General features: G+C 38.1%; 1 protein-coding gene across 2 annotated transcripts in view; it reads right to left on the reverse strand.

The window, feature by feature from the left end:
• Nucleotides 1-23,222, reverse strand: part of USP8 (ubiquitin specific peptidase 8) — an 80,073-nt gene extending 56,851 nt beyond the window's left edge. Inside the window, exons 1-2 of one of the 2 annotated variants that reach the window (XM_036735011.1) lie at nucleotides 23,205-23,222; nucleotides 2,022-2,188 (exon numbers count right to left, since the gene is read on the reverse strand). In XM_036735011.1, the coding sequence (XP_036590906.1) occupies nucleotides 2,022-2,125 (104 nt within the window). In that variant the 5' untranslated portion in view covers nucleotides 2,126-2,188; nucleotides 23,205-23,222. Of the gene's footprint in view, nucleotides 1-2,021; nucleotides 2,189-20,514; nucleotides 20,661-23,204 lie in introns of those variants that run through there. The other variant, XM_036735010.1, reaches the window with a different exon arrangement.
• Nucleotides 23,223-23,836: the final 614 nt, after the last annotated feature.

The raw sequence follows: 23,836 nt of genomic DNA on the forward strand, positions 1-23,836 counted from the left end.
AATACTTTTTAAGATACTCTTATAGTAAAATGCATGGGTAAGTTCAAGCTACTTTCCAATACGGTATTACTAAGAATATACATAGTAGTATCAATATAACAAAATAGAAAATGAAATTTTAAAAAGTAGAGTCCAAAGAATTCTCACTATAAGTTAGCAGATAGACTACTTTCTTCTAAGTCTATGTGGAATAGAATCCATCATAAAAGCAAACAAAGCAATCCTTATTCTACACCCTCCAATCTCCACCTTCAAAAAATTTTTTAAATGTTGCTTTTCTGATGACTTAACAAACCCATTTTAGCACATGTGTATCTAAGCCTTATTAGAAAATCTTTTTTCTTTTGTAAGTGAAAGTTAGTACATATATTATAGATAAATGAATTATTACAAGTAATGACATAACTTTATGACTAACACAATGCAATCTATGCAGTAGGAGCTTTATATTTATTGGTATGAACACCTGACACAAATGTGACATAAATCTTTTACAGCACCTTTAAATATATAAGACAATAAGATTCTGCAAGAAGAGACTTTAGGTCTCATATAATCTTCATTTTAAAGAGGAAAATGAGACCCACAAGTCAAATGACCTGCCCAAAGTCAGACAGGTAGCAGAGCTGCAATTTAAACCCTGTGGTCATGACTCTAAATCATGTGTTTTTCTACCACGTGAGGTTGCTTCTCATGTAAATTCTATATAAATAGAATGGCTCTGAACAAAAGTGTGAATTTGTTGTGGTTGGTGCCCAGAGCTCCCCTTAACATTTCTCTCTACACCCTGATTTTTCCTCATTTCAACTGCATACTGCCCTTATAAGGTTCCTCTCTCCCCTCTTTAAAACCTTTTAACAAATAATTTATGTTATTTACACTATAATTGGTTAATAATGACTTATGGTATTACTTCTTCATATATATGCATTTTACTAGGGATTAAAACCTTAAGCTAGAGGAATAAATTTCTAACAGGAGAATCTCAGGCACCAGCCCAAAAGCAGGCAATATGGCTTATCACATCCATCAATAAAGTAACACATTTAATTGTACCTAGGCTGACCTTTAAAAAACCTTTTAAACAGCCCATATATCTGTGATGGTTTGATATGTTTCCATTTTGTCTGATGCTTCCGTCTGTCTAGTCTACAATTTTTTTCCCTTAGCCAAAGGCATATTAATTTAACTGACTTCTGATTTCTTTAAAGGATTGATCATCAAAATGGCATTCGTTGAGTCTGACAAGGAGACAAACTGTGCTTCAGTTTCTCCCATAAACTACTCTTGGTGGTGTGACAGAGTGGATAAGGTCAAGATTGTATGGGTTCAAGTGCTTCTTCTGGCACATACAGGCTACATCACTAGGGGCAAGTCTCTAACTTCCAATCACAAGCAACTATATAAGTTACAGATAAGTTGCCAATCTAAATCAATAGAATGAGCTCCTATACTGAGAATTCTCCATCAGATGAATTCACTGATCCAAAACAAAAAAAAAATTTACTATCAGAATAATTGTTTCATTTTATTTTGAGTATTCAAGGAACTCTTAATAGGAAAAAAAGTCACAGAACCATAAAATTGGAAGAAACTTTAAAGGGAATGGTATTTAAACTCCTTCCCCAAAAAGCAATCCTCTAAACAACATCTGACAAAGAGTCCAATTTCCACTTGAATATTTGAAGCCATAGGAAGCTACTTTTCAAGGTAATCCATTCCATTTTTGGACAACTCTAGTTGCTGGGAAATTCTCCTTTATGATGAACTGATGAACTTTCTGATGCTTCCACACTTCCTCCTCTAGATGGAAAGCTTTTCAGATACTTGGAGACAGCCATCATGTGTAGCATGAAGTCAAATGCCGAATATTAGACCACTACCTCTTTAAGGTCTTATTCTATTTACGTGATGTCTAATTCAAACTGATTTTAGGTGAAGCATATCCTTAACAATATGGAAATGTGAACTCATTTTAGATGAATTAATATCACATATAAAATTTTGAAATATATATATACCTCTTAGTACTTATTTTCTCTGGTTTAACTTCTGTCTTCTTGTTAAGTTCTTTCAACGAGGAACCAAGGTAGAGCTCTTTAGGTACTGAAGCCACAGCGGGCATGGTGAACAGTACTTACTTTCACCCTTTCACAACAGGTGGAATGTCTTTAAAAGCAGCTCTTTTCTGAAACAAACAAAAAATTTCAGAATACCAGATATTTTCACTATTAAAAAATTCAATTGAGTACCAAAATAAATAAATCCCCTAAAATTTGTATTTGAATCTACATACAACATGGATTATTTTCATGTGTGTAATGATTCTTTTTTTTTAATTTAAAGACACACATGGGGCCAAAGTTTAAATCACGTTTTTCCCAAAATGAACCCAAACTTGATTTTTTTAACAATACACTTAATCTCAATAAAGATAAAAATCAAAATCCCCATATTCCACATAATCAGAACTACTTAAGTTTTACACTTCAACAAACTAGTAACAGTGACTGTCATTCTCATTTGTCAGTTTACATGTTGTATATAGTTGTAGACAACATACATGCTGTTACACTTTTCCCTTCACTTTGCATTATTTTGTATGTTCTTCCAACATTATTTCCCTTGTCATCTTAAATGGCATAATAGCATCCCCCTATATGGATTTATAAGTAGCTGTTCAATTATTCCTCATCCACTGAGTATATAGGTTGTTAGTTTACTATTGTTACAAATAAAGCAGCTATTAAGCTGTGTTTAAAGATAAATCTGTTTTTTTCCTTTTTAAGTTAACATCCTAAGGTATGGTCTCAGTAACGGGAATCACAGGTTAAAGGGAATTAAATTTTCTAATTATTATTTACTGCCAGATCATTCTCTAGCAAAAATATATCATTTTATACTACTAGCAATTCAACAACATTTTTCCTCCACCCTGTCAACATTTAGTGTTGTTATTCTTATTATTTTAGGCAATTAGATGGGTGTTTGATGATGTGTCATCAAAGGGTATTTTTTTGATTATTATAGATGTTAAACGATTTTTCAGGTGATTTTACCATGTTTTTCTTCTTTAGTGATGGGGTATTGTAACAACAATGCTACTTGCTGCTATTAGAGCTGTGTAAGACCAACAACACCAGCACACAGCAGGGCTACTTGCACAGGTTCTTTGATCTGCTTTCCTAAGGAAAGCAACTTTAAGGGGTTTACAATCTCACTTTAATTAAACATATATCATTCACTTAGTTCAGGGGGGAAAGCCAGGTCATCAAAGACTTGACTGAAACAAAGGCAAGACTCAATCAATCAAAGGCACTCCATTGCCTTAGTTCTGAGAAGCACTCAAACAAAAAACACAAAAAGACCCACCCTGCTTGACATTACAGGGATTTAGTATCAAAGTTTGTATTAGGTTTTTCAAAGAGCTTGGATGTCAAGATTTTATCAGTAATATTACCCTCCCCTTAAGTTTCTCTCAATGGGTTATTTCTTTTTATTTGGTTCACAAGTGTTTTTGTGACTAATAATTCTTTTTACTTGTAATAACATTGAATCCATCTACTTGATTTCCTAATAGTCTCTTTCATTTTTCAAAAAATCTTTTCTTCATAGTTGAGACTTTCTTTACAAAACATACAATTTATTAATAATCTTACTGTTTTTTCCTATAATATTTATCTCATTGCCCCAATTGGACTTTATTAAAATACAGATATATCAGGTGGAAAAATAACATAACTGGTCTTAGAGTGAGAAAACCTGGATTTAAATCTCCCCTTTGATAGATTACATGATACATTCCCAACCCCTCTTAATTCTAGTGCCTTAAGTTTTCCTGTTCATCCTGTACATAGTTGGCTCGTACATATTTGCTTGCTTGTTGTCTCCCCATTAGACTATGAGCTCCTTGACGGCAGGGACTGTCTTTTGCTTCTTTTGTACCCTTAGTGCTCAGCACAGTGCCTGGTATAGAGTAGGCACTTAATAAATGATTACTACGTACTACATAGTTGCTATAAGATCCCGGCAAGTTACTTCATTTCTCTAAATCTAGGCTTTTTCATATAGAAGATGGGGATAATAAGACTTGCACTATTTACCCCTAAAGAGGTGATATAAAGAAAGCAGTAAGTGAAAAACTGAAAGGACTATAAGATGAAGGACCACCAAGCCAAGCCTTATCAGCTGCCCTTCTATTGTGTCCTAAAGAACACCATCTAATCATCTATTCTGTTACAAATTCTAGCCCACTGGGCCATCCTTCTATGTCCAATTAGTTCTACTAAGTACCCCAAAGGTCTTTAGGTTGGTATAGCACTGAATCTATACATTAATTTGAATGCACTGGCATTCTAACTATATTTTATCAATCATCTAATTGTTCAGTCTTCCTTGTTTCTTCAAAATGGGCAATTTGCCACAACAGTTCTTCAGGGAAACGCTAGCAATAACAAAAGACTAAGGATCTAATTTCTAGCAAGAATGGAGAACAGAGGGAATATGGAATTGTTTACATAGAATATGCTGTTTTTATTTCTCTGATTACCAAGTACCTGCTACTTATGTACAAAGAGCAAACTGTTCTCCCTCCTAGATAAGAGTAAAGGGATTCAAGGAAGGCTTCTCTACTCCACAGGATATTAGAGGAAATTATTCTTTTAAAAAATGGAAGGGATTATGTACAAACATTGAAGGGGAAGAAGGGAAACAACCTGTGTCCAGAGGTTGGAGGGTAAAGCAATATGACATAGAGAAGGGGAAAGAAAACACACACACAACACTTGGCACAAAGAGACAGATTTGAGGGGCTTCCTGATAACGGGGGATCTGGGTCCTCTGAAGAGAAAGCAGCTGCTTATCCTATGAATGATATCAACCCATAGGTGCTGATCATTTAGTAAGGCTCAGAGAGAGAAAACACAAGTACTAGTGGTGCTATTTGTCAAGGTGATAACAATGATAGAGAGGTGCTGTCTTTAAAAGACAGTACACAAGATTTGAGAGGACCTAGCAAGATTTGTCACGATAACGACTACCGCTCACTTCCCACTTTTAGTGATTCACTGTGGTACAAGTGACACAATGTTACCAGAAAGATGGAAAATATTCCCAAAGTCTTAGATAAGAAATTGAAGCCCTTGGGAGCACACTAGGACCCATCAAAGGAAATTCAGAAAAGAACTGGGGAAGTAGAAAGATGGGTGAGCAACTAAACCAAAACGGTATTTGGATTTGCAGGCTTATAGCTGAAAATATTAAAATGAAACATATAGTCCAATCCTAACATTTTCTTAATCTCTTTTGTTGTTTTCATCCCTCCTAGGCTTAATTCTGGTAATTTTATAGTTTTTTCCTCTTTTTTTGTTACATCAACTTTATTGAACATTAATTAAAAATCTCTTGGCTTATCATTTCAATTGTTCTTGCAAAGTTTCCATTTTATTAATTTCTACTCTCATCTTAAAATTATTTATATCTTTTTTCCTGCTTTCCTTCAATTTACCAATTTGATTTTTTTAATAGTGTCTTTTGCTTTTACATAACATTCATTTCCAAATATAATTTGTTCCTTTTCTAATTCCTTCAAATATGGTCTCATTTCTCTTCTACTCTGATTTGATTGCAGGTATTCAGTGATATAACTTTTCCTAAGAATCACTTTGGCTACATCCCAAACATTCTGATATATTGTATTTGTGTTCTCTTTGCCACTTATATGTTAGTCATGGCTATGACTTGTTCTAAAAGAGAAACAGGCTGTCTTGATAGGAAATGATTCTCCTTTGGAGGATTTCAAGAAAAAGCTGGATGAACACTCAGATACAGTTCAGTGGAGAATACTTTTTTTCTTTGTGGATTAGACTAAATATCAATGAAGTCCCTTCCAATCCTTGAAATACTGTGATTCTTTATCCAGCAGCAGATGCTTAATAGATTCTTCTGAAGCTGTCAAGCTGTTAAAATATACATTTTAACCATAATTTTTAAACTGATTTCTAGTTTGCAGCTATAGCCTTGTAATTTTGAATGAAATACACATAACCTCTAGGTCTTTAGATCTGCTTGGTGCTTTTGTGCATCCACAAATATTCGTGAATTTTCTGTTGAGTACCTGAAAAGAATGTGCATTCATTGTTTTTTTCCCCCTACAAAATTATCTCTATACAGTAACTATACTAAGACTTTCGGGCCATCTTCTATATCTACTTGCTCATTAATCTATTCAAATCTGATTTATTATATTTTTGCTTCACTTTTCATATTAAATATGGGGCTACAGAAATCTTATTAATGTAGGGCCTATTTCTCATTATAAAACTAAGTTTTTCTTTTAGGAATTTACAGTTATTCACTGCACAATGATTAAAAACTGATTTTAATTTTTTTTACTATTGTTTAAAATAACTTTACTTATGTCTCCCAATACATTCTAGTCTGAATTTAACTACTAGATAATTATTACAACTTCAGTTTTCCTTGAACTAGCTCTTGCAAAGATACAACTTGGAAATGTCTTTTAAATTGGATCAAAGTTTAAAAAAACTTTGAGATTATCTTGTAGTCCCCTTATATTACAAATGAAGGATGAGTTCCAGAAAGTTTAAATGATTTACTGTTTCACACAGGTTTATTAAAAGCAGTGTTAAAATTTAAACCCAAGTCCTTTGATTTCAAATCCAGTAGTTCATTAAATTTTGATCTATATAAATATTCACATTTTTTCCTGAAGACATATCTGGTATATCTTCTCCATGACTTTTTTCCTTTTATGCCAGAATTTAATTCAAGTTTAATGTTACCACTGAGTGGAATTTTTTTCAAACTATTCTGTTAATTATATTGTTGGTTTGTTGTTTAGTTGTTTTTCAGTCACGTCCAACTCTTCATGACCTCATCTTAGCAAAGATGTTGGAATAAATTGCGATTTCTTTCTCTAGCTCATTTTACTGATGAGTAAATGAGGCAAATAGCATTAAGTGACTTGCCCAGGGTCACACAGCTAATAAGTGCCTAAAGCCAGATTTAAACTCAAGAAGATGAGTCTTTCTGACTCCAGGCCTGACACTCTATCCACTGGGCTACCTAGTTGTCCCTAAGTATACTGCTGGATGGGAACATAAATGTCCCTTTCTCATGATAACTACTTCAATAACTAAACTAACAAAATTCCTTTTTTATTTGGTAAGCCTATTAATTTCCTTAAAAAGACTTTGACAAAGGTGAGTTTTTCTTAGAAATCACCATTTCTCCCTTCTCTATCTTTTCTTACTAGGTCTTCGTTTTCCTTTGTTAATCTGAAATTCTTTTTACGGTTGTGTACATGTTTTTAAAAGTCTTTTTGACTCTATGATTGTGGGTTTTGTCTTTTTTTCAGACAAATATTAAATATTTTTCCATTCTGGCACTACGTTTTGCTCTCCTTGTAAGCTTGTATCATGAGGGTACCCATTCACTAGGAACCAGCTGAAACAAATTACAGCATATGAATATAATGGAATACAATTATAAGAAATAACAAAAGGAGTTGGTTTAAGGGAAATCAGGAAGGTGTGTAAGAACTGATGCAGAATGAAGCGAGCAGATCTAAGAGAACAATTTATATTCTAACAATGTAAAAATGATCAAATTTGAAAAACTTAAGAACTTTGCTCAACACAATGATCGACCATGATTCCAGAGGACCACTTCCTCAAAGAAAGGTGATGGACTAAACCTGTGGAATGAGACACATCTTGGACTGATGAAAAAAGGAATTTGATTTGCTTGACTACTTTTATTTGTTACAAAGATTTTGTACTTTCTTATGTACCCTAATGAGACAGGGAAGTGGGAGAGAAAATAAATGCTAGTTAATTGCCCCCCCCCAAAGTTTAATTAAAAACAACAACCCTGTTTTAAGTTTCCATTGTTCTGTTTAAGGATCAGCTATTTATCTCTCAAGGGTACATTTCAGCTTGACTTGAAAGGAACTCTGAAAGTATGAGATTTCTTCATTAATGGAAAAATATTCTGGGTTTTAAACAGTCTCTGTTTTATCTTCAAACAGATGCTTAGATTTACTGGGTAACTGATTCTGGAATGGAAGCCCACATTTTAAATTGCACTCTAAATCTTTCAATCTTCTCTTCTATAGAAGAAAAGCTACCACTATTGAAGAATTCCTCCTAAAAGGGCAAGGTTAAAGGCCAAATGCCTGAAGGTGATTATAGAAAAGCATAGGAAGATTTGCAAGATTATCTCTGAAAGTGACAAACCTTACCATAAGCAATTGGCAAATGTACAGAAGTGAAAGAAAGGATCTTGGGATCCTTTACTAGAAGCTAATACTTCTAGTAAACTGGATGGGCTTAGAGGTTTGCTATCTATTCCATCAACTCTTATTCCCTAAACCCTGTGGTTTTTTTTTTTAATTTAAATTTATTTATTTAACATATTTGGTTTTCAACATTGATTTTCACAACAGTTTGGATTACAAATTTTCTCCCCATTTCTACCCTACCCCCCACTCCAAAATGGCATATATTCTGGTTGCCCTGTTCCCCAGTCAGCCCTCCCCTTTATCACCCCCCTCCCCTCTCATCCCCTTTTCCCTTCTTTTCTTGTAGGGCAAGATAAATTTCTATGCCCCATTGCCTGTGTATCTTATTTTTTAGTTGCATGCAAAAACTTTTTTTTTTTAACATCTGTTTTTAAAACTTTGAGTTCCAAATTCTCTCCCCTCTTCCCTTCCCACCCACCCTCCCTAAGAAGTCGAGCAATTCAACCTAGGCCACATGTGTATCATTATGTATAACCCTTCCACAATACTCATGTTGTGAAAGGCTAACTACATTTTGCTCCTTCCCAACCCATCCCGCTTTATTGAATTTTCTCCCTTGACCCTGTCCCCTTTCCAAAATGTTTGATTACCTCCACCCCCCTCTGCCCTCTCCTCCATCATCCCCGCCCCCTTTTATTTTTTTTTTATCTTCCTCCCTCTTCTTTCCTGTGGGGTAAGATACTCAACTGAGTATGTATGGTATTCCCTCTTCAGGCCAAATCTGATGAGAGCAAGGTTCACTCATTCCCCCCTCGCCTGCTCTTTCCCTCCTCCCACAGAGCTGCTTCCTCTTGCCACCTTTATGCGAGATAATCCACCCCATTCTATCTTTCCCTATCTCCCTCTCTCAGTGTGTTGCTCTCTCATCCCTTAATTTCATTTTATTTCTTTTAGATATCTTCCCTTCATCTTCAGCTCACCCTGTGTCTACTCTCTCTCTTTTACATATATATACACACATACATACATATACACATAGATATATACATACATACACCTATATATATACATAAATATATATATATACACATATATATGCATATTCCCTTCAACTACCCTAAAACTGAGGTCTCATGAATCATACACATCATCTTTCCATGTAGGAATGTAAACAAATCAGTTCAACTTTCGTAAGTCCCTTGCAATTTCTGTTTCTTGATTACCTTTTCATGCTTCTCTTGATTCTTGTGTTTGAAAGTCAAATTTTCTATTCAGTTCTGGTCTTTTCACTGAGAAAGCTTGAAAGTCCTCTATTTTATTGAAAATCCATATTTTGCCTTGGAACATGATACTCAGTTTTGCTGGGTAGGTGATTCTAGGTTTTAATCCTACCTCCACTGACCTCCGGAATATCGCATTCCAAGCCCTTCGATCTCTTAATGTAGAAGCTGCCAGATCCTGTGTTATCCTGATTGTTTTTCCATAGTATTCAAATTGTTTCTTTCTGGCTGCTTGCAGTATTTTCTCCTTGATCTGGGAGCTCTGGAATCTGGCAACAATATTCCTAGGAGATTTCTTTTTGGGATCTATTTGAGGAGGCGATCGATGGATTCTTTCAATTTCTATTTTGCCCTGTGGCTCTAGAATATCAGGGCAATTCTCCTTGATAATTTCTTGAAAGATGGTATCTAGGCTCTTTTTTTGATCATGGCTTTCAGGTAGTCCAATAATTTTTAAATTATCTCTCCTGGATCTATTTTCCAGGTCAGTGGTTTTTCCAATGAGATATTTCACATTGTCTTCCATTTTTTTCATTCCTTTGGTTCTGTTTTATAATATCCTGATTTCTCATAAAGTCACTAGCTTCCACTTGCTCCAATCTAATTTTTAAAGTAGTATTTTCTTCTGTGGTCTTTTGGACCTCCTTTTCCATTTGGCTAATTCTGCCTTTCAAGGCATTCTTCTCCTCATTGGCTTTTTGGAGCTCTTTTGACATTTGAGTTAGTCTGTTTTTTAAGGTGTTGTTTTCTTCAGTGTATTTTTCAGTATTTTTTTGGGTCTCCTTTAGCAAGTCATTGACTTGTTTTTCATGGTTTTCTCACATCCTTCTCATTTCTCTTCCCAATTTTTCCTCTACTTCTCTAACTTGCTTTTCCAAATCCTTTTTGAGCTCTTCCATGGCCTGGGACCAGTTCATGTTTTTCTTGGAGGCTTTTGGTGTAGGCTCTTGCACTTTATTGACTTCTTTAGGCTGTATGTTTTGGTCTTCTTTGTCAGCAAAGAAAGAATGCAAAGTCTGAGACTGACTCTCGGTGCGTTTTCGCTGCCTGGCCATATTCCCAGCCAACTAACTTGACCTTTGAGTTTTTCAGTGGAGTATGACTGCTTGTAGACTACAGAGTTCTATGTTCCACGTTTGGGGGGGAGGTGCCAGCTCTGCCACACCAGCACTGTTCCTTCCCCAACCCCCAACCCGAACTGGGCTTAGATCTTCGGCAGGCTGTGCATCCCTGCTCTGATCTGCCACTTAATTCCTCCCACCAGGTGGGCCTGGAGCCGGAAGTAACAACAGCTGTAGCTGCCCCCGGGGCTGGAAGCCGAACCGTGAACTCCTTCTACTCCTGCATCTTTTCCCACTAACCTTCTCCGCAGTCTTTGGTGTTTGTGGGTCGAGGGGTCTGGTAACTGCCGCAGCTCACTAATCCAGGGCGCTAGAGCCCCCTCTGCCCGGCTTCTGGTCTGGATGTTCCACGATGCTCAGGCTGGGCTCTGCTCCACTCCGTTCCCAGCTCCCAGCTCCGTGCGGGATAGACCTCACCCAGAGACCATCCAGACTGTCCTGGGCTGGAGCCCTGCTTCCCTCTGCTGTTTTGTGGGTTCTGCTGTTCTAGAATTTGTTCAGAGCCATTTTTTATAGGTTTTTGGAGGGGCTCGGTACCGAGCTCACTCCAGTCCCTGCTTACCAGCCGCCATCTTGGCTCCGCCCCCTCCAACCCTGTGGTTTTTCAATCATTTCATTTGTGTCCTACTTTTCATGACTCCATTTGGGGTTTTCTTGGCAAAGACACTGGAGTCGTTTGCCATTTCCTTCTCCAACTCATTTTACAGATGAGAAAATGGAGGAAAACAGGGTTAAGAGTCTTGCATCCAAGGTCACAGCTAGTTAGTGTCTGAGGCCAGATGAGTCTTCCTTACTCCAGGCCTGGCACTCTATCCACTGCACCACTGAGCTGTCTCTACACCTTAGTAATTTTTGTTCTCACTTTGTTCCTGTTTCACTATTAGTGGTTATCATAATATTGATAAGCTGACTGAAAATGCCACATAAGAATAAAATAAGACTTTTCACTCATGTGAGGTAATAAATTTATGAGAAATTAGGCTTAGATAGATAATTCACTGTGATTTTATAGTCATTTCACATAAGTAAGTTTCTAATGGTCATGACTTCATTGAGGAAATCACAGACCTGGTCCGAAAAAATCCTACTGATCACATTTTGCTAAACCTCTATGGACTTCTCTTTTTTCATTCAATTATCCAATCAATCCCACCCTGTACTTTTTCATTCATCAATCACTGATCTTCTCATGCTTTTTTCCTTTTGAAAAAACTAACTCTAATCATTTTTCCATTATTTATACACATCTCTAATCATGTTTAGCTAAACAGCACTCAGCAAATATTAAGCACAATTTCTGACATATATTTAATAAGTAGAACAGGGATCTAATTTTAATTATCTGCCTATACAAGTACATTTAGAAGATGGGTAGCAACGGCAGTAATTTCTGACTTAACCTGCTTCCAGCCACCTATTGTTACAGTTCACTCCACTACAGCAAGACAAGGACCACAATTCCAACAAGGGAAATCCCTAGACATGTTAAGCGTTCCACAGTTGCAATATTATAGCACTAAGGGACAAGTACCACATCTGAGACTCTGTAGCATTAGTCCAACCACTGTCCATTTTTTACCACTTTTTCATTCTACACGGGCCACGGAGAAGACTAATCTGAGCTACTGGATATATGCCTGAATAGAAATAATTAGGGGTTATCTGACCTTGATATCTATGGGGAAAAAAGATGCATAACTTCATGACAATTAGGTTTCTTGGTTTAAAAAAGGTAACAATTTGAAATTTACTCTATAGTCTACTAAAAAATGGTTCACAATGTAAGAATATCCTTAAATATTCGACTTTTTGTTGACTCATGACTGTACTGAAGATCTGGATTAGTAAAACAAAAAAAAGATTTATGTTGCTTAGGTCATTTAGCTTAATGAACTAAACAGAAATTTGTATTAAATTCCAAATTTGAATAAGTTTACATAAGAGCAGTCCCAAATGAAAAACAGCTTCCTGAGATTACTACTTGAGTCCCTTAAGGGACAATGTTCTCTTCTATTTCTATGGTTGTTTAGCATGATTATATTTTTAAAGCTGAGCTGACAAGTAATGTTACTTGGTGCCAAAATTTATTTTAAGCATTACAGAAGGTGAAGTTGCAATTAAAATGATTGCACTAATTTCTTGCTGAAGTCAAAGCACAAGGTAAAAGGTGTTTGCCTGATAAAAAGAGAAAGTCAAAAAGGATATAAAAGCAGGGCTGTAATAGCTATTGAAGTTTACAGCATTTCAGAGTGGGGACTTCAGAGTTCTGCTAATCTAACATATTTGACTAGGAATCTCTTCAAAATCTCTAATAGATGTTCATCTAGCCCTTATTGGAGAACTCTAATGAGTTATTCTAAGGAGACACCTCATACCTCATCCAAAGGATCTGAAATCAATTTATGGATAGCACTAGAATCCATTCACTACACTCTTAGTAATTTGTCCCTCTATATTTAGGTATTATTGAATATTAAAATATCTTGACTAAAAATGAAGTAGATACAGAAAAGCTGATTGAACCCTCAATTTCCTCGTTCTACTTACTAGAGGAAAAATATCCAAAACAAATATATGGTTTGGAAGGAAAATATTTTGAGAAGAAACTTTTAACAATTTCAATTTCAGTACAGATTATATGTCTACTGGGCACAGAGCTTATGGTCCACTGTAACAACAATACTGTAAAAATAACTCTTAAAGACTTAGAAACCTGATCGATAAAATGACCAACCACAATTCCAGAGGATAATGACGAAACAAGTTCACCACTTCCGGATAGAGAGGTGATGAACTCAAGAGTGTGGAGTGAGACACTTTTTTTCTGGACAAGGTCAAAGTGGGAATTTGTTTTGCTTGACTATACGTCTGTAATGGGTTTTGTTTTCCTTATTTTCTCTGTGGAGATGGAAGGCAGGAGCGGATAATGTAATTGTGAAAATGAAATAAAACTTAACTTAAAAAAAGTAAACTAAATTTAAAAAATAAAAATATGCTCCCAATCACTAATAGCAAGAAAAATGCAAATTAAAACTGCTCTGAGGTTTTGCTTCATACCACGCAAATTAGCAAAGATGAAAAAAGATGTGAACAGTTAATGTTGGAGAGGGGCCATGTGAAAGCAGATACACATATGCCCTTCTGATAGTTGTGAAGTGGATCAGCCATTTTGGATTTAAATTTGGAATGATTCAAGAAAAGTGATCAAACCGTTTACACCCTTGGGCCCAGCGACTCACCCATCACTGGGCATATATACCAAGGTAGTCATAGACAGACATAAAGGTCCAATATACTCATAAGAACACTTTTCAAATGGCAGAGAACTAAAAATAAAATGAGTGCCCATCAACTGGGGAATGCCTGAAAAAACTATGGTATATCAACGTAATTCATGGGAAAAGAATAAAATTCCCTACTAGTTGAGCTGCATTAAGTCCAGGAGACCCTAAAAGTCTCCAACAGAAAAATCTAGAGTATTAATAGCTGACACTTATATAGTACTTTAAGGTTTACAAAGGGCTTTGCATGAACTGGTACTGAGTGAAATGTGCAGAAAGAGGAAAACATCGTATACAGTAACAGCAACATTGTTGGATGACTAACTTTGATAGATAGCTCTTCTCAGCAATGATCAGACAATTCCAAAAGAGTCATGATGGAAAATGCTATCCACCTCCAGAGAAAGAACTATGGAGTCTAAATGCGGATCAAAGCATACTATTTTCTCTCTTTCTTTTTGTTTTTTTCTTCCTCCCACTTTTTCCCTTAGGTTCTAATTCTTCTTTACAACATAACTAATGTGGAAATATGTTTAATGATTGTACACGTATAGCCTATATCAGATTGCAAGCTGTCTTGGAAAGGGGGAAGGGGGAGGAGGGTAAGAAAATTAAAAACTCACAATCTTACAAAAGTGAATGCTGAAAACTAAAAATAAATAAATGTCCAAAAAAAAAAAAAAACAAACCCCAAAGGGCTTTATATATACTCTCATTTGATCCTCTTAACACCCATTTAGGAGAAGACTGCTGGGTGTAATTATGTACATAATTATGGAAACCAGTTGCAACAGGTTAAGCAACCTTCTAATGGTCAAAGACCTGGTAAACACGAGAGGCAGGAACTAAAACCCAGTTCTCCCCTTCAAAAAAATTATTTTATAAATCAAACTGGCTCTTCGGAATTCTCCCAGGCTACAGGTGTAGTAGCCACTCAAGGCCCAGGTTCCTCTACTGATTGGCATAGGGGCTTTGATTTGTTTTATTTCTTACCTGTGCCAGTTCACTCCTCCTTAGACAATGTGGTGGTCCCCAAATCCGAGGAGCTCACCATATTAACGCTGAACTTAGTGTGAACGCTGGGTTAGCCCACTGCACCTTACAACTCTGGAGCTTAAGCTCTCCTGCCATGCCCTTCTCTCTAGCGGTAGGGATTATAGGCATGTACCACCGTACTTCTCTCCTGAATTCAAATCTAACACCCTTTCCATTACACCACGTTACCTACCAATACTGAATGCATTGTAAAGAAAAGGTGGGATACATATTATCTCCATTAATTTTTCTTCCAGTGGAAAAGAGTAGAGAATTAGATGGGAAGATGCAGAACTCAACTGAAAAAGCTGGATTGGATTTTTTAAAAAACATTTATATAGTGCTTACTACGCGCCAGGCATGGTGCTAAATGCTTTACAATCGCTATCTCATTTGGTACTCATGACAACCCCAGGAGGTAGCTGCTTTATTTTCTCCCTTTTACAGATGAGGAAATAAAAGCAAACAGAGGTTAAGTGACTTGCCCAGGATCCCACAGCTAGTAAGTGGCTGAGGCCACATTTGAACTCAGGTCTTCCTCTCCCCGGGCCCTGCATTCTATTAACTGTGCCACCTAGTTGCCTAACTTTATGAAACCTTAATTCTGGAACGCATTATTGCCTAGGTCCTAGTCAAAACTACAAAGAAGGCAAAATTTTCTTTATTACCCTCCTGACTCCTCTTCCTACCCTCCTAGATACCCTGTACATTGTTGTTACACTTTGGCTGTCTCAAGTCCCCAGGTCTCCTTTTACCCTACACAAATTTCTCATTCCAAATCTTGTTAAATGATAATCTGATAATCCCCACTAGACTATAAACTACTATACTATATTCATATTTGTATATTCAGTCTCTAAGGATAAAACTTTGCCCTAAACACTGGAGTCAGTTAAATGTTTTCTGAATGAGTGGTTATTCTTATTAAGGTATAAAGGAAGTATGATGATCTCAGGAACATCAACACGGAAAATCTTCTTGAATACAGGCTATGTGCCAGCTCCTCTGGCAGATAGAGATATATGATAAGGTCCTCAGGGAACTCGAAATCTGTTTAAAACCAAACTAATATACAGTGAGAATAATGATGTGTTTTGCAGCATAGTTCCTAACCAAAGCAGGAACAAGAAAAGAGTGCACTCCAAAAACGAAGGAAACATGATGAGCAAAAGCAGCATCAGAACTGAACGACATATATGGGAGGCAGTGAGAAAACCAGACTGACTAAACTGTAGGACGTATGATACAAAGTAATGATACATTACTGACTGTCTTTGTCCTTAAGGAGGATCACAATGTCCTAATCAATTTGTAAGTATTTATATAATTTCTATGGAGAGCAAGGTACAGGCAGGAATAAGAATAAGGTAGTTTCTGCCCTCAAGGAGCTTGTAACCTAGGACTCAGTGGGGATATGTACAAATAATTACAAAATAAGGCCAAATGTAATTGCTACAAGAGAGACAAAAAAGTGCTACTGTAGCAGAAATGAAGAGATTACCTAGCTGAGAGAAGGGGGACAGAGAAAAGTTCATGGATGATTTAACAGGCTTTGAAGTTTGAGTAGGATTTCAGGATTTGAAAGGGTATGTCCCAGGTAGATGGAATAATTGCAGGGACAAAGGTGGGAAAGGCAATGGAGTATCTGATACAAAAAGCTTTTTGTGGCCATACTGAATGGGATGTAACCGGGAGATATTCAAGTAGAGGTCTGTAGAAGATGTAAACACAGGCAAGGTGAAAGGTCTGGGCTGGAAAGGTAGATGTGCTGGTCACCTGCATAGGGGCAGAAGTTCTGAGATTATTAGTCTCTAAATAAAAGCCTTTAACTAAAGAAGGGTTCCTAAAGTTTTTTCCAAAGCAAATTAATTTAAAGGTCACAAAACTTAACATTTCTTCAAACAGCTAAAAGCTAAAAACAAGAGAGCTTAGCACCTAGTTAGCAAGAATAATTAAAATAAGAAGCTACCACATCATTGTAGCAGATCCTGTTAGCAACAACCATCTATAAGCCACTATAGTAACGAATGCCCCCTCAACTAAATTTGTCTTTAATGAATTACAAAGTTGACTTGAGGGTGCTTTTCAAGTTGCTCCCCCCACCCCCAGAATAGGAGAAAGGGAGGGAGAGAGGAAGAGAGAGGCAGAGAGGGAGAAAAATGAGGGGCGGGGGAGAAAAAAGAGAAGGGGGAGGCAGAGAGAACCAAAGAACAGAAAGAGGACAGATCTTCGGAGCAAACTTAAATTATAAGGAAGGAAAAAGAGCAGCAGTAAGCACAGGCCATAGGATAATCAGAAAAGCAGAAAGAAAACCAGGAAAGTATAGTGTTACTGAAGCTAATGGAAAACAGAGTTCCAAGGAGGGGGGGTAGTCAAATACCACAGTGAGGTCAAAGAGTAGGAGAGCTGAGAAAAGGTCACTGTATTCCCTAAGGAGGCCACTGGTATCAACTTTGATGTCAGTATCATGGAAAGGACCTAAACTAGATTAAAAAGTGAATGAGTGGATAGGAAATAGAACCACATGGTGTAGCCCCACTTGTTTTTAAACAATCTTCATACTTTGGTGGACTTCTAAAAAATTATGTAATGGCCTTAATACATAAAAAGTGCAAAATGTTCAGTCTTGGCATCTGTGGCATGAAAGCATGAACTGGTCAGTACCTCGTGTCTACAATGAGGAACTATGACTAGAAATAAAACAAGAACTGTTGGTTTCAAGCACAGGGGTCCGCTCACATGACCTCTGTTCAGAAGTGCTGGGCAGTTATTCATTTACTCAATTGACAACTTTCAACGACGACTAAGTAAGCAATCTGACTCAATTTTTTGAAGTAATTTATATAAAGGAAGGTGCTAAAAAGGTACATATAATAACAAGTAGATGAATGTGAAGATGGCATTTAATGTGCATTCAAATAGATAATTTGATTAACTTGCAAATGAGATACTTAAGCATAATGGGCGGAGGGGAATCTGTGATTTCATTCCTCCATGTAATTCCAAGTGAGCAAACTCTCATCGCTAATGCAGATCAGCACCTGCTAAACAAATTATTTACAGAGCTACCTGGGGCATTGAGAGATTAAGTAACTTGCTCAAAGACACAAATAGAAGCAGTTCTTGAACCAGGTTTTTTCCTGACTCAGTCTAGTTTTCTATCCATTACTTCAGGGCTGCCTCAAACTTATCAAATGTATTAACTGAGTCATATCTCCTTTTCTATCAAAAATTTTATTACTGTGAGGAAACACATTCTTTCTAAAGTCCACCAAATATGAAGATTTAAAAGAATACGCTAAGATTCAGTTCATTTGTCATTAAAGTTTTAACTTGCTTTGAAACTGTTCCTAATCATGTAAATTTTGACCCATTCATTTAACTAAATTAGAAAGCTTAGCTTTTTCAAGTGATAAACAATAATTTGTAAATTAGACATATAGTATGCGGTCCATAATGACAACAGTGACACGTGGTTGCCTGAGGCTAGATTGAGAGTTGACATTAACCAGTTACCTAGTGATTGGATATTTCCATTCTAGTAGAAAATGAATCACATCAAACGAGAAGAAGTATTTTGTATACACACTGTACAAAATGTCTAGTTGGAAAGTAGGCTATATAAGCCATTATCATCATCAGGATGTTCTTTTTATGGCAATAATCTTAGACATGAAACTGTTTATTCAATAATACTACTTAACTTCTGATGTGACTCAAAATCTAAAATTGAAATGAGATACTTTATAGCTCATATAAATGATAGTATCTTTGGAAAAAAAAAAAAACCAAAACTCTATTAGGTCTCCTTTGTGTGAAGAAAATAAAAGTTAAGAAACTTAAGGAATTTAAAGTTAAGGAATAGTTCTATCTCCTTATGTCACCAAATTGTCATTAATGTTGTTACAGTAGCATAGAATAACTTACATTATCATTAACTAATATTAAATTAAAATTATGGTTAAGAAATTAGAGCAAGAAATTTTAACTGTATCTTGCTCTGCATTTAAGCACACAAAAAAGCCTGAATTACATAAAATCCTCTTTAGCCAAACCCAGACACTGAAATATCTTTCCTTAATTGTGTTTATAATTTTAATGGTAATGCCTTTTCACATTTCGATGCACGGTTTGTCTGCTTCTGCAGAACTTTTGGTATTTCTTATATTAAGAAAATTATAATGTAGCCAATGCTTGCACAATTTTGTGGAAAAAAATGCGATAGTATAAAGCTTGTCTTAAGTGATGACTGAGCTTTACCTTCCTCTGTCAAGTACATACCTATCATTTGGATATTCAAGATAATATCCTTTTGGAAAAAACATCCAATATTATCCCTTTCAATTGTCTTATGATCCCTTACAAAACTGCTAATATAAAATTACCTTAAAGCTTTTTCTTTCCATGGTAAGGAGATCTTATTAAATGTGCAAAATACATAATTTGTAATTTTTATTCAAGTGTGTCCTAATGAAAAGAATTCACATTTCCAGAAATTGTTACCAACAAAACCTGGCATCACCTACTTTTGAACAAAATATTTCCAATTTATCAATCTGTGAGGAACTATTTGAAACAAGGAACCTCAGATAGATTTCACAGAAAAAGAAAACCTATTTGGCATCATCGAATATTAACATTTACTCAACCACTGTCACTTGACATTTTTAAATGGCTGCAGCATGATGGTCACAAAGCTAAGGGTGCCTGCAGATCCAGAAAGAGTGGCATCCTTTACTTATGTAGTGGCTTCTATCCAAGACTTTGAGAGCTCTTGACAAACATTAAATACCTCAATCTCTGCAACAACTACTGGAAGCAGATAAATGTCTTATTGGTGGTTAAGTGACTTGCTCAAGGTCAGAGAATGAACTGTAGGCAAGAAATAAACTCAGATACCTCGACTCTTGTTCTGCAGCTTTACTCAAAAGAGCATACCACCACAATATAGGGTTCTGGGGAGTGCCCAACTAAAAAGATAGGAAAAAATAGCTGACTTTGTCTGATATCTCTGTGGTAAGAAGGCACATTTTAGAGATGGATGGGGTGTCATGTGTGGCACGCACAATTACAAATCTAAAGAACGAAGCTAAACTAAGGTAGGTCTCCAATCTCCCCGCCCCTTCCCAGCTAGCTAGATTAAGTCAAACGGAGCGGCTTAAGAGAAGCCTTGAAGAGCGAGGATAAGGCCCGGGCTGGCGAAAGGATGGGAAGGAGGTTATGGAAGGCTGTCTAAGCCCGGGAGGCTACTGTGCACTGGGCCGTCTTCTCCCCACCAACCCGAGGTCATGACAGTTCGCACTGCATCCTCTCAGCTTCCCTTGGTGGGCCACGGGAAAGGCTCCGAGGAACGCCGCCTGTGTCTCCCTCTCAGCCGGTCCCGGCTCCAAGGTGTCCCCGCCCCGCCCTCCTTGCCTCCCTCCCCGCGGGGGGCTCCCGGAGCGGGCTCGTCTTCAGGGCGACCACGGGCACGGTGGACGTCAATCAGGGCAGCTTTCTCGGGATAGGGGACCGTGGCCTCGACCTGAGCTTACCGTGGGGTAGGTAGGGAGGATACGCTTCACCAGCGCCTTTTCGTTCGCCAAAGGCCCTTCTCCCGGGAACCCGCGGAATCAGCCATCGCCGTCCAGGCGGAAGCGAGCCCGGCTCATCCCCTTTTTCCCAAACTGCACCGCGACGCGTCGCGTCGCGAAACGTCATCCTGAGGGGCGGGGCTCCCACTTGGGCCGTAGTCCCCTGCACAGGGTTGGAAGAGGATCCCGTAGGGAGCGGGAAGAAGGATCGCAGGAGAGCACAGCCAGAGGGCGTACCTCCCCCCACCTCTACTCCCCGCAGGCGCGTGCGCGCGTTCCAAGCCCCGCGCGCTTCGGGAGCGAGCTGGCTCCAATGATGTCAGTGGGTGTCTCGCGCCTTCCCTTCTTGCGTCACCAGAGCATCCCTTCCCCCCCCCCCCCCCCTCCCCGCCGGCTACAGCGAGCTTCCCCATTGCTCTGAATTTCTTTTTCTTTTTGGTTAACTCTGTAAGAAAGTACCTTCAGCCCCTGCTCATTTCAATTCAACAAACATTTGTGCGAAAAGAAAAAAAAAACCCAATAACCCTGTCCTCAGGACGCTTACGTTCTGCTCCGGAGATAACCTCCCTTTGAATTTGCAAATTCAGGAAGGGAATACATGCCTTTCAGGTTAAAAGTTTTCAGGTTAAAGGTTTAGGTTAAAAGTTTTGCACCTTTCTGAAGGTGCAAGCTCCTTCTAGGCTGAAGTTACCGACATTGGTACAGTATTCGGTATTTGATTTATTTCCCTGCTTTTAAAAAAATTTTTTTTAATTGTTGAAATATTCTGAAAACTATAATCGACGCACTGCTTTCATATACTAGTAGCTCTGCTGCCTCATCAATTTGGCCATTTCCCCACTCTGAGCCTACAAATTGAAGCCCGCCTACGACTTCTCCTAACACCCTAGTACACCTCCTTCCTCCACTCGACGGGAGGTGAAGCCAATGCCAAGAGCTTTCTGTAAAGTTTGACCTGTCTTGCCTGCGGCTGGGACACGTGGACTATTAATTCCTCATCCCTGGCCCGCCTTTGCCACGTGACTGATCTGTTCATACAAAAGGAATGTAACCAAAGTAAGCTTTGAAGAGCTTAATTACAACTCCTACTCTCACACGTGAGTTGGGTTCCTAGAGCTGGACCACATATCCTCAGGGTTCTAGGGGTACCCTTGAGAAGTGAAGGGGCGGAGAGAGGAGATTCTTTAAGGCCAAGCCCCCACCGGTGTGCATTCCTTCCTCCAAAATTATAGGTTAAGAGTCTAGTCAGAAAGCTTTAAGTAGCTTTTAAAGTATTTCCTTCGTATCCCTCCAGAAGTCTGACACACTGTCCGGCAAGCACATACAGAGTCCAGAGGAAAGTGGATTCCGGCTTAGAAAGCTTTTCTCAGTCCTTGCCTTCGTTGACCTCTCTTTGCATCTGATACTACCCAGCTACCTAAATCTACTTCTTAAAAACTTCTCTAGTTCTACTGAGAGCATCACTGTCCCAGGCTCTTCCTCTTCCTTAGGCTCATATTCAATCAGTTATCAAGTCTTACTGATTCTATCTCAGAAACTCATCATCTGGCAAGAAGAATCAAAGACACAACACAATGCAGGTCCAGGTGCAGGCCCAGATAAAACAGCATGGTGACATCATTAGAAGATGTCACCTGCTCTGCTGTCTGGGAGATGAGTTGTTCCTGTGTCTGCCCTGGCCATATTTGTTCCTTACATGTATGATCCCAATGTGTTCCACTCTCTCCATTAATGGTAAGTATGTTTAGGGGGAGAGTAGGCTCCAGGTTTATGGGAGAAATTGCTCACACCAGGAGCTGGACACATTCTTTGTTTTTCCCTCACAATATTCTGGCCATCATTCCAGGCACAAAGACCCTTCTATGCCAGGAGCCCTAAGGATATAATCTATCCAATATTGGAGTGAGTCCTGAGGCTGACCTAACTTGGATGTGGGTGAGTAGCTCAAATATAGAATCATTGAATTATAAGGGGATAGATTCAGAGATGGAAGAAAACCTAGAGGCCATGATCTAGTCCAACTCCTTCATTTTACAGGTGAGGAAACTGAGGCCTGAGAAGTTAAGTGACAGATCCAAGGTCACATGAGTCATAAGTGGCAGGGCTAGGATCTAAACCTGGGTCTTCTGATTCTAAATCTTATGATCTTTCTACTCCACCTCACCCTCTACAAACATTCTGGCTCTAGGATTTCATCAACCCATATCATACTTCGGCTGTCAAGCAGGATAAGGGATCAAACATTTCCCTGATGTTCACGTATCCTTCCTCCTCAAATCCCTTTTCCTTTTCTTTCTCAAGGGCTGAATAATTAATCAATATTACCTTTGCTCATATGAAGGGCAAGACAGCCTGCTGCTCTAAAGCTCAACTCGGAATTAATTTCTTTTTCCTGACTACCATGCTCCATCATCCCCATCCACATCAAGTTTCATCTCTCCAGTGTCTCTTTCCTACTCTTCCCTCTCATTTTTCCCCCTGAGACTCATGTTCTGTTGTTAAATTTCCCTTTATGAAACTTAAGAGACTTATCTCCTCCCCCCAGAAATTACTTTCCACTTACATTTCCAATTACATTTACTTATGTATCTACATATGTTATTTTCTTCCAAAGGAATGTAAGCTCCTGGTGGGAAGACACTGTTGCTTACCTTTGTACCCCCGGTGTCCAGCACAGAGTTGGGCACATAGCCGGTGATTATTAAATGCTTGTGGGCTGATTCATGACCACTTGGTGATGTGTTCCTTTCTACTAGTGTAATGTTAATACAATTTGAAGATCTTTCTCAACCCTTAATAAGCCTATATGACCTGCTTTGAACCTGAGTCACATGGAAGCCTGAGTCATATGAGCCTGGGTCATGAGGATTGCGATGCTCTCTGGCCCTGAAGAAGGATACGTATACTCTGAGGTTAACATTTTGCTTTGGGGCTCACTCATTGGAAGTGTTTGTAGCCCTTAAGGAGCCCCCAGGCTTTGAAAAACCCAGATGTTGGTGCTTCTCTCTCTGGTAACTATGTATTGCTTTTGGTCAGACAGTTAGAATCCCTGTCTGTTGGTCTTTATTTCTCTGTTTGTAATTTCTGCTTATAATGTCTGTTTATATTTTCTCTGAAGTTCAGGGTGTTGACTTTTCCCTTGAACTAAGTGAATGATGTATATGTTCAATTAAAGTGAGATTGTAAACCCCTTAAAGCTGCTATTCTTTGGAAAAGCAGATCAAAGAACCTATGCAAGCAGCCCTCCTGCTGTTATTGGTCTTACACCCCACGGCAGCTGCAA

This window comes from Trichosurus vulpecula, chromosome 8 (assembly GCF_011100635.1).
Source record: "Trichosurus vulpecula isolate mTriVul1 chromosome 8, mTriVul1.pri, whole genome shotgun sequence".
Taxonomy (NCBI): Eukaryota; Metazoa; Chordata; class Mammalia; order Diprotodontia; family Phalangeridae; genus Trichosurus; species Trichosurus vulpecula.